Source organism: Lycorma delicatula, chromosome 12 (genome assembly GCF_047948215.1).
Source record: "Lycorma delicatula isolate Av1 chromosome 12, ASM4794821v1, whole genome shotgun sequence".
Classification (NCBI taxonomy): Eukaryota; Metazoa; Arthropoda; class Insecta; order Hemiptera; family Fulgoridae; genus Lycorma; species Lycorma delicatula.
The window spans coordinates 50556322-50568622 of NC_134466.1; the positions used below are offsets into that span (position 1 = coordinate 50556322).

The window sequence follows — 12301 nt, forward strand, 5'->3', positions numbered from 1 at the left end:
GTGTGTTATTATTGTGCTAATTGCTGAGATTCTTAGAAATAAAAAATTGCTATTCTGCTCTCTTCTCTTAGGCCAACTGAACAAAAAGGTAGAAGCTTTTTTTTATTCCATAAAATGATTTTTCTTTTCAGGCTACAATTTGTTTTGTTCATTATGTTTGTTGTCTATGTATTTCTAGAAACATAACAATGCTTGTAGATTTAAGTTCTGTTTTGAACTGAGCTTTCAGTGCCCTCATATAAAGAGGAAAAAAGGATGCTTCTTTTCTTCCTTCAAAGATAGACTCATTTTTTAAATTCTATCACTAATAGCAAATCCCAAACTCAAGAAAGGTGCTCAATGCCCTTTAACTTGTTGAATTAATCTATTTTCATGAGCTTTTATGGGTTAACATTTACATTATAAAAAAAAATTATTCATATTTTTCAATATTAATTATAAATATAAATTGGAATTGAAAATTATTCTCTTTTACAAGAATTTTAAAACAGTTTTATAAAAATGTACCAAAACCAAAATAAATAAGTTTAAATTAAAGATTTAATTGTAAACTTAATTTAGAAGTACTTTGATAATCTGTCTGCACTAAGCTGTTATACTCCAGATGATCAAGTAATTCTGGGTATTGGAAGAACAATTTAATTGATACTATAAAGTATTGTGAGTAAAGTAAATCATATGTAGCAGTATATTAATTCAATATAAACCTCACTACAAATAATAAATTTGTCTATTAATGTAATTAAATTTAATATACAAACAGAATATTTTGTCAGAATATCAATATTCCATTACAAAAATATTTTTGTAAAATATTTCTATAACACTGCATACTAACCATTCCCAAGATTGTTAAAATGAAAATGACTTTCCATACATAAATGTTTTTAATTGTCAAAAAAACTATTTTAATTGTTCTCTGATCTGAAGCAGTTTCTCTGTGAAAAAAATTTATTCATGTTTTTTCTTATCTTTTACAAAAATGTAAGATTCTTGTATGATTATGTTAGAAATTTTAAAATACTTTTATAAAATTGTACCAAATCCAAAATAAATGAATTTTCTTATTCTTTTTTTTCGGCAACAAATTTTTTTTGTTTTTGATGGAAATTATTTTTTTCTCATTATTTATACTAAATTCATCATCCATATATCAATTTTTAATCCAATGGACATTGGATTGAATGGGTATTGAATGGTAACATTTTTCATTATATTGCTACTGCTTAACATATCTAGCATCAGATTTCAGCTTTTGCATTTATAAAGCATGTATTAAATTGTATTTCATAGTCTATAAACGATTTGATTACCTCTTAAAGTTTTAAATGGGTACAATAGATATGATTTATTGCTTTTATTAATGGCGTAAAATCTTTACTGATTATGAGGGAAGTCAACATCCATGCTCAAAGCAGTGACTACAGTGCTGCAGCAGACATGTTACTTTCTAAATAACGGCCTTGAAGAACTAAACAAGTCTAATTTAGCCTAATTGAAAATTTTTGTTAACTATAAATGATTTCTAAATGATATCAGAGAACTATGATTTTCCAACTGGTAATAGATGGGTGATTGGGTTTTATTAAAATTTTTGATTTTTTTTTTTAAATCTTAAGAAGGTTGTTTTAAATTTTGATTCTATTTATAAGCATTTCTTTTTTGTTTCAGAATATTAGAACCTGGTAGAACATTTTTACATAAACTTCATATAATATATTTAGTGAATGACATTCTTCATCATTGGTAAATATTTCAGTATTATATTCCTTTTATTTACTTTGCTTTATAATAATTTAAAATGTCCTGATGGTTGTTGCTTTATTCTGTTATTGATATATTACAACTTGTTGAATTTTGTGATATAGTACTGTTTGGATTAAAAAATGTATCTAAATGTATAGAAATTGACAGAAATGGCAATTTTATAACATTATTGTGGACTAATCCAATAACATAAGGAATGCGTATAGTAGGGACTATTCAGTAAATTTATGTAATCCTTCTAGTCCTTGTGAAGTTGTGTCAGATTAATGTATGAAGAGATGAGGGGATTAATCTATAATTCTTCATGTTAAACTTAAATTTTTGTTAAACAGTAGAAAATTTTTTTTATGTATTTTGTTTTCTTTGATTTTTTGTGGTTCTTTTGGAAGTAAAGAGAAAGTAAATATATATATTTACTTGTTCTTTGTCATAAATATGTATATTTTTAATTTGTCAGAAAAGGAATATCCAGTATATAAAGAAAAAATTCCCATGCAAATTAAATAGAGCTTGTAGAAATTTCAAAAGATTTAAATAAAAAAGTTTCTGTTTGAAATGAAAACATTTTTTAAAGTTGTTAGTATGATCGATTTAATTTTGAAATAGGACTAATCTGATGTACATTTAATATTACTTTTACTTTCCCGTCTATAGTAATATATACTCTAAAGCACCTGTAGCTATAATGGGAAAGTAAATAGATCGATCAAAAAAAAATTTTAAGAATTGATCCCTTTTTAAGTTTCGTTTCTTAAGGAGACATTTTAAAAAAATAGATTAAATAATTTGTGAAAAAAATTTTTTATCTCAATGCTCCCAAAACCAAAAAATTATTTTTGTCAAACCAACACATCTGCATACAAGCGTAAATCAAATATAAATGTGATTTTTGTTCCTGAAAATGATTTTTTTCTATAGTTGATAGGACTGGGCGTGCGCTTCTAGTATACTTGGGTGGGGTCATTAGGAGTGGGGAGAGCTGGCCATTCCACACTCCCAACCAATTTGTCAGTAATGCTCATGTCGTCAGAGCAATAGGTGCACTCCTCCACTGCGCAATACATAATTATAAAATTTCTTGCTCGTGAAGGAGTTCAAGCGATAGACATTTTTCGGAGATTGACTGCACAGTTCGGGGATCAAATATTATCAAGGACTCATGTGTTTGCCTGGCAAGAAAAGTTCAAGGAAGGACAAGAACAAATGGAAAATCAGGAATATGATCGCCATCCTTGGACTAGCATTACAGACAAAAATATTCGTGCAGTTCGAAACATTCTTGAAGATGATCGATGATGAGAGTATCCAAAATTGTAGAACAGGTCAGAATAAGTTATTGGAGTTGTCAAGCGATCATCACAAACGACCTACAGTTCCGTAAAGTGTGTGCCAGATGGGTCCTTGCCTTTTGACCGCAGATCAGAAGTTAAGTTGTTTGGAGGTCTGTCACGAGGCTTACAACGAAAGAAGGTGGTGCATTTTTGAGTCGTATCATCGCCTTCAATGAAACATGGGTCCACCACTACACTCCCCAGTCGAAACAAGCCTGTATGGAGTGACGAAGGAAAGGGGAGGCAGCCGCAGTAAAATCCAAGACTCGACTGTCAGCTGGCAAGGTTCTTTGAACTGTTTTTTTCAACCGGTGAGGCATTTTTCTCATTGATTTTTTGCATGAGTGACGCAATGTATCAATGCTGCTTACTACTGCGAGCTGTTGAATGAGGTGAAGGCTGCATATCATCAGAAAAGACGAGACCAACTGATACAAGAGGGATCCTCCACAACAACGCAGCTCCTATACTGCAGCTCTAACAGTCTCAATACTAGAAGAAATGCACTGGACTCAACTTGATCATCCTCCCTACAGCCCAGACTGTCGCCCTGTGATTTTCTCTTGTTTGGATTACTTACAAAAGCTCTAGGAAGGAAACGATTTGAAAATGATTAGGGTGTGGAGGGATTTGTGTGCAATTGGCTCCTGACGCAACCAGCTTCATTCTACAATAAAAAACCTGCGATAAAAATCCTTCCTTCTCACTGGGAAAAATGTATTTCTAAAGCAGGAAACTATGAAGAAAATAAATTATATTTGCCTTTTATTTTTCAATAAATAATTTTTTTTTTTAAATAAAATTCCATTTATATTTTTTATTTACCCTCATATGTACATATGTTAATTGCCTGTATTTCGTATAACTCTGGACTCCATTGATTGATTTTCTTCACACTTAGTAGAAAGGTTACCAATTTACCTTCCAGGACAAAAAATTGGAAAAGGGGGTAGAGGTCTTTCGGCAGAAATAAAGTTTCAAATCTTTACTGGGACGCTTAACAAAAAAGACTTTTTACAAATGTTAAAATTTTTTATCAAAATCACACATTAACAAAAATTTTGTTTAACATTCACCCCCTCCCCAAAAAATTACTAAATATTTTTGTTTTTTAACTATATCTTGCTTCAGAAAAGGAGTTAATGGGAGTTTTAATTTATATTCTCTTCATCAATAGGTTTTCAAACCACTATAAAGATTTTTTGCCCTTCCTACTCCAATGGTCTGTGATGACAAATATTTTTTAATTAAAAAAATGTTTCTTTGTTTTAAATTTAAATCCATCTCACAAGTTACCCGTAGCATTTAAAATGTAAAAATTAAATTTTTCAGTAACCCTTATTCATGAGGTCTAAATAATGAGAACCGATTTTGTGGTGCTACTTTAGTATGTGGTCTATCTCCATCATGAGATATTTAGTAAAAAAAAATACAGTACATGCGGTCTACTGTAACATTGTGTTTATAATTTGTATATTTAATATTAATTAAACAAGGTTAGCAAATGAAGAGAGCTAGGTTAAGTTTGATTAGGTTATGTTGATATTAAGAGGTTCAATACACAAAAAAAACCGTTACCTAACTTAATCCTTGCTTTGCTCGCTAACCTCATCTAATTAACAATAAATATACAAATTATATACAATTTGTACTTAATCTATAATATTAATTTATTACTCATACTAAATTAGGTGGGACAGTGCTACTTTAGATCTTATGATGATGGTAGACCACACACATTAAAGTAGCATTAAAGTACTCTTTAATATTCTTAAAAAAAAAATTAGTCAAAAATACTCACTCCCCTTCCTAGAAAATTGTAACTGGTTATTTATTTAGAATTGTGGCTGAATTTTTGTATTTTTTTTTTATAATTTTAAAAAGGTTTTTTTTAAGTAATTATCACTACCTATTTAAAGATTAAGGGATTATTTTCTTAAAAATTCATTTTACCCGTTTGTTTCCTCTTGGGAATGGAAGCTCTCAAAATTAAAAAAAAATTTTCTGCAATTTCAGATTTTTAGTACTCAAAACATACTTTGTTAAAATCACTAAAATAACTTAATACCCTTCTCTTGATGGGGAGCTTCTGAATTTTTAGAAAAAAAAATTTTTTTATTAATTTTAATTTATTTAAAACCAGTTTTAGTGATTATCTTAGTCATTATAAAAAGCGCCCTGATGCATTAGCCCCTGCCTGAATTTTCAAAAAGTCAAAAACATATTTTTCAAATTTTGGTGCTAATAGTAAAAATTATGGATATGAAAAAGCTGACTGCATAACTTTGAAAAATTTTGTAAAACTTGACCAGTGCAGCCAGGAAAGTTATTCAACTTATTGTCGGGTTTTTAAATTGTATCAGTACTGAATAAAAATAATCTGTCTTAAAGTTTTAACTGCTGTAAGTAGTTTCTTATAAATATTTAATTACACTACCTGGTACTTTGCAAGGATAACTGCTGAATTCTTAAGGTTATCTATTTCCTTTTTAACTCCTCATAGATTATTAAAGTAATCTTTGCTTACTATTCCTAAGGAATCCTATTGGAATAATTATGCTCAGCTTTTGGAAATTTCTATTTTGGGATAAATAAAATCAGTAATGGTTTTCTCTCTTAAAAGTATACCCTTATCATCCCTCATTAGAGATTTTTTTTGAGGGTGAAAAACATTTTCACGTTATCATTGCGCGGTCCATTAGAGATGAATAAAAAAAAGGTCTGTTATAGGTTAAATGTACACCTTAAAAGAACATACCTTCTAAGTTTTCAGGTTACAGCCCATTTTTTCTTTGCACTACTTTTTGGCCCCTATTTACTTTAATCACATTGGGTTTGTTAATCAAAATAATTTTTGCTGATTTTTTCTAAGGATACTGTTAAAATAACATTTCAAAATTTTAGTTATCTAGCGATTCTTTTAGTTAATACAACAATTAATGATGATTGTATTAGTAAGGACATTCTATTTTAAATTTAGTAATTGGTTTATACACTCGTTTGAACAACCTGTCCATAGGATTTAGCCATACAGCTAGGGAGAAATAGTGATCAGTAATTTATTATTGTTGCTTATTTTTCAGTATAATCCCTTTCTCATTTTATTCACTTAGCTTTTTAATTTCCACCTAGAAGGAACTATTTGGTCTGATCCGTAACTAATTTTGTACTGTTTCCATGAACTTTCAACTGCCACCTTTGCAACTCTTTTTTAGTAAGCCAAAAACATGAAAATTGCTTGGAGCCAGGTCGAAGACTGTACACCAGGTGATCCAGCTTTTCAAAAGTAAAATCGTGAATGCAAAAATAGTTATGTTGGTTGTATGACTTCAGTTATTATGCTGAAAAAAATTTGAAAATTGATCATGCCTTTTGAATTTGATCTTTGCATTCAGTGATCGCAGTAGTTTACCACTATTCACGGTCTCATCTTTAGGTTTGAAGTAAATAAAAAATTGGACCTTCCATATCGCAGAATATCATTAACTTAGCTGCAGGCATGTGAATTTTTAATTTTTTTGCCATAGGGTTTGAAAGATGTTTCCACACTATACTTTGTCACATACTCTCACGTTTAAAGTAATAGACCCGTATTTTATCAAGAGTTAGCATCTGCTATAGAAATGAATATGCTTCATCTTTATAACATTTCAAAAGCTTTTATAAAATTTTCAAACAATTCTCTTTGTAGATGTCTATCAGTTGATGTGAAATTCAATGAGCACTGATGTTTAAAAAATCATGAACAATTGAAAATGCCAAGCCATGACTTACAGTCAATTTATTTGTAACTTCATCAATTACTGTGTGTCATTCGTTTAACTGGTCCAATATTGGCACTATTTTTTTAATAATCCTGAATATTTTAAAAACCGATCAGTTCATCTGTAGATGAATGAAGCGTAAACTTGCAACAACTCTCTCTGTAATGCTGCTGCATTTTACAGATAATCTCTGCTGGTTTCGCCCCTTCTGAATTGAGAAAACATATCACAGCTTGCGTTTCTTCTTCAGTGCACTCTGACTAAGGAGCTCTCATTTTAAATTTACTTTTAAATACAATTGCAACAGTTAACAGTGGTATATTACTGTCTATGTACAGATAATATGAGGTTATGATTTGTAACCCAGTTAGTACTGCAAGGTAAATAATTTTGAAGGAAATAAAAATTACCTTTTTTTTCCTCATATCATTGATTATTTATTAAGAAACGTTTATCTTTCTTCAAGCAGTTGATTCCATAATGATTCTATACTTACAAAGTAAATATATTAGCAGTTATTTCATTACCTTTTTATGATAATAAGGTTAATATAATTTTTCTATAATAATGTTTTTTAACATAAAACTCCATATACTTTTTTTAAATGTATGATATAATAAAACAACATTTTTTTTAAAGACAGTTTGTAAATATTTTTATATTACAGAAATATAAGCTTATTATAAATGAAATAAAAATTTGTAAAGAATTTGCAGTCTGTGTACTTATATTTATACAGACATTTATTACTATATTTCTTAGGTAATTTCTACAGACATTTATTTATACAGACATTTATTACTATATTTCTTAGGTAATTTCTTAAGTCGATAAAACCATTATTGTTACCAGTATTGGTATTGTATCTTGTAACCACTCTACCAAGATGGTATACAGTCCCATAGAGAAGGCTTTTTGTTTGGTGGAATTTTCGAAGACAAACTGTAATGGTGCAATATTTCAGAATGAAGTCTGATAAAGCATTACCAACAAGGTAATCCATCTATGACTGGAATAAATAATTCTTAACTCGGGGTATGCATAGGTAGAGTTCTGGAAAAACACCTTTTGAAGAGTAGCAATTGTGAACCAGATGCACCAAGGTAAATTAACTTCAAGAGCAAGTTTAGAATTTCAAATTCCACAATTGACTGTGTTAAAAATTATATGGAAACGGTTTGAAAATGGCTGTATAAATAGCTATTAGTGCAAAGTTTAAGTAATGGGAATAAGATTCTACCCTTTGTTTTCTGTATGAACATATAGAGAAAGAAGATGGTTTCCTTCATTGTCTAATTTTCCGTGATGAGCATACCTTTCACATAAGTCAACAGATGTAATACAAAATATAAGAAATAGAAAATGACTAAAAAAATGATAGCATTACATTATTCATCCAAAGTGGATGTATTTTTGTACTACATCCACTGAAAAATATATGGGCCTTTCTTTTTTTTTTGTGAACAAACAGTAACCAAGGGGGAATTTATTTCAACATATTTAGTTCCTAATGCCTCAACTCCAAAAAGACACTAAGACCATCATTCTCATACAAGATAGAGATTCATCTCACTGTCATATAGAGGTTTGAAATTAACCAGATGATCACCTTTCAAGATGTTGAATCAGCCATTCAATAGATGAATATATGGTGCCTAACCAATGGCCTCCAAGAACTCAAAATTAATACTTCTTTTTTTATGAGGTTTTATAAAAGAATTCTTCTTGTATATGTAGATGACTACTGACAACATTCATAACAACTGTTGCTAATGTTGACTGGGATGTACTGCAATATATTTGGTATTAATTAAATGACATTGTTGAGTATTTTGTTGTGGCGTAGGTTATACAAAAAGATCATTAAATTTACAGGTATAAGCTTAAAAATATTCCCTATAAAATCATACCAATAAATAAGAACCATTGGTCATTATCCGACCAATCACAACAGTTTTTTTTTCGGCTTTGGCCAACACTTCTATGTGCCTCTACAATGTGGCTATCCATACCCCGAATACCCCTGTTTATCATATAGATAAATAACTATCTACATTTAAAACATTAATTTTCATAAACTAGGAAAAGTTTATAACTTTATTGAGAGGTTAAATATTTTCTAAGTTAATTTTGTAAATGTGTTATGTGAGAACATCCTGGCCTTCTGTGTGTGATACGAAGCCTAATTTTATTATTCTTTATTAATCACTTGAAATAAAGAAGGTTATTTTTCAAATATTGTTAAGCCAATATGAACTTTACCGGATAAACAAAGACCTCCTAATACACATACATGTATACAGCTATGTATTGTACCTTTTTTCCCCCAGAGTAGGGAAAATCTTTTATAGGCATTGTGTGGTCTATCATACTTCATTCATAGTAGTGTGGGATTTTCCTTTTCGGACCTTCCCACTAAACCCTCCTCCACTCTACAGGATGGAACTGGGCTCACCTTACAGTATTATCACAGCACCACATGTCTTGTCTCCATCTACGCCTCCATTGCTGGCCCCACACCTCGAACTTGTCGGCATCCTTTTTTTTTTTTTTAACTTCGACCTCTTGTGACTGGGAACCTGCCCCAAGGGAGACTCAGAGGTAGTTATTCATCCCTGGACATCTTCCGCCAACTTGATTCAGATGATCTTGACCAGCGTTGTGGACACTGTGTACTACAATCATTTGGTCTGCAGCATAGTCCCAATGATGTTCTTTAGGGTAAGCACAGCAAATTTTCTCCTGCATGCTTTCTTATGCTTCAGGAACCAATCACACATGAACACCATGTGTTCTGTGGTATCCTCTTCCCTGCAGTAATCACAATCTACAGAGGGTGTAAGTATTTGTGCATACAAGTATGCTTTGGGACATCCATGACGAGTAAGGAACGGACAACTTGTACCCTATTAGCCTGGGTTTTCGATACAGCCATCTGGAGGACCGGGATCAGTCTGTAGGTCCATCTGTGTTTTTCATTGGCTGATCCCATCTCTCCTACCATCTGCAAACAAACGATACCTCCACATCTGCCTTTACCTGTTCCTCTGTACATATCCTTCCTCTTCCAAATGATGAGATCCAGGGGTGCAAGTCCTGCCGCTACATCAGCCGCATCACCTGAGATAGTCCTGTGTCCACAGCATACCCAAAGGGAGACAGCCCTGTGCACCCAGCTAAGAATTGCACAGGTTCTTCTTCTCTGCAGTGCACAGATCAGAGGCGCTCCATACAGTACTTCGAGAGCACCACTCGAGACAAGACTCTCCACTTCAATGTGCAAGAACTCCCCGATGTTGGTCATTATTCGACTGATTGTGGCAGCTGTTTTTTCGGCTTTGGCCAACACTTCTACATACCTCTAGAATGTGGCATTCTTGTTTATCCACGCCCCAAAGTATTTCACTGCAGGATAGGATGGACTACCATGATACCTACCCTAAATGAAATTGGAGTCAGCTTATGCCTACCTGAGACTACAACCACTTGGATCTTCTCTGGCGAAAGTTGAAGTGCAATCTCCTGCAGGTGCAAAACAATATTGTTTATCATGTCTTTCCCAGTGTCTATCACCGCTCATTCCAACTTCGCTGTCAACATGAGTGCCAAGTTGTTGGCATACCCAGTAAGGGAACTATGTGTTATACTGCTTGTACATTAGTGTATATATATATATATATATATATATGTAATATTAAATGATGCATTAAATTTTTAAAGCCCTTTTTATTGGTGTTAATTGTTCTTTCCAGTATAAACTCAATATAATGATTATTATATAGATTTTATGTTTTTGGTTTATTTATTTTAATCACGCTGTTTATTATTATTATTAGTGCACGCAAGAATGTTGACGGGTTACGAAAATGTCTTGAAAATGTGGTTGTTCCAATGTTTTGTAATACTTGTATGGATGTAACTGAGGAACAGAAGAGTAAATTAAACAAGGTATCAACTATTTTAATTACATGCTCTATAATTTCTCTATATTATTTTTATATACCGGATGTACAAGCATTTGCCTTAAATTTTGAATTATGTAGTCCTCACATGACCTCGAATGGGGGATTTCTGAAAGACTGAAAGTTTCAAACATGTTGGCCAGTAATTAAACCCACGTTGAGAATTCTGGAGGATTAACATAACAAACAGCTACACTGTTACCTTGCCATCATTGAAACAAAGAAGTCATTCAATTAAAAATAATTTAAATTTTTAAAGTCACTTTTTAATTAAATGCAACTATGAAGAACTAAAAGTTAATATATACATCTTCAATTAATTGGTTTAATTAAAAAAGTTAATTCATTGATCGTTCCTCATAAGGTACAAGTGTCCTGGTGAAAAGTAACATTTACGTGCAATCATGTTAGATAATTTTCCTTTTGTTTTGTTTTTTTTTTTTTTCTGGAAGCTTACGATAGGAAAGTGTAAAATAATAATCAGTAAAATTAAAGTTTGTTTTTTTATATACCAAAGAAGATTTTAATTTTTACCTTTCATTCTTACACTTTCCTACTTAACAGCATTTTTCTTTATTCCCATAAAAAAAATGTTATACCAAAATTTTACTGCACTTTTAAATAACTTTTTGGAGAGTTGGTATTTTTCTCTATATCAAAAAAGTACAGTTGTCTAAAATCAACTTGCTGCTGGAAATTACTTATTTCAAAGTTGGTACTACTGGTTATCTGATTTATTTTAATAAAGATTTCAATTCCAAAAACTATTCTTACATGAATGAGGAAGTGAAATTACACAGGTTCTTTAAGCAATATGAAAACTCTTTATTGAGACATTGTTATAAAAAAGCTCCCATTTCACTAACTCTAGTTTATTCCACAATAAGATGTGCACAATACAAATTATCTAATAAGTGCTCTTTAGCATAATCCTTCTTTTAGATTTTGCTTTATACCTTTAAAAGTTATTCAAGAACTCATTGGTCTTGATAAAAATCATTTACATTTTTGCCAAATAAAAATGTACAAATATTTTTAGATTCTCATCTCAGGTTTTTTTACTAACTGAATTTTCATCTTTAGTCAAACCCAAGAAATCAACATAAACAGTCAATTCATTCAGAAAAACTAATTTTTTGGTATGCTGTGACTGATAATATCTGGTTTCAATAAAATGTACAGTGTTGTGTGAAAAGTGTATAGGTCAGTTAATTTGTTAATGTGGTTATAAGCAATGGCTTGTTAGATACCTTTTCTAGTTATTTGTTGTTGCTAACTTTTTAGGGATATCCTCATAAGAATATCTTAAAGAAAGAGTGCTAAAGGTTATAATTATAGATGAAATTGAAAGTATCGCATAAGTAATGCTACAGAATGTAAAAACAGTTTTCTTGAATGACCACAACCGTGTTTAAAAAATAATACTGGATATTTAAAGTTTTCTAAACAAACTGAATATCCAGTACTATAATCCTAG

General features: G+C 31.0%; 1 protein-coding gene across 2 annotated transcripts in view; it reads left to right on the forward strand.

Moving 5' to 3' along the window:
• The window catches only part of scaf6 (SR-related CTD associated factor 6), a 54875-nt gene that overhangs the window by 13867 nt on the left and 28707 nt on the right, over nucleotides 1-12301 (forward strand). For both annotated transcript variants that reach the window (XM_075379844.1, XM_075379843.1), the window contains exons 6-7: nucleotides 1672-1746; nucleotides 10699-10810. In XM_075379844.1, coding sequence (XP_075235959.1) covers nucleotides 1672-1746; nucleotides 10699-10810 — 187 coding nt within the window. The remainder of the gene's footprint in view (nucleotides 1-1671; nucleotides 1747-10698; nucleotides 10811-12301) is intronic.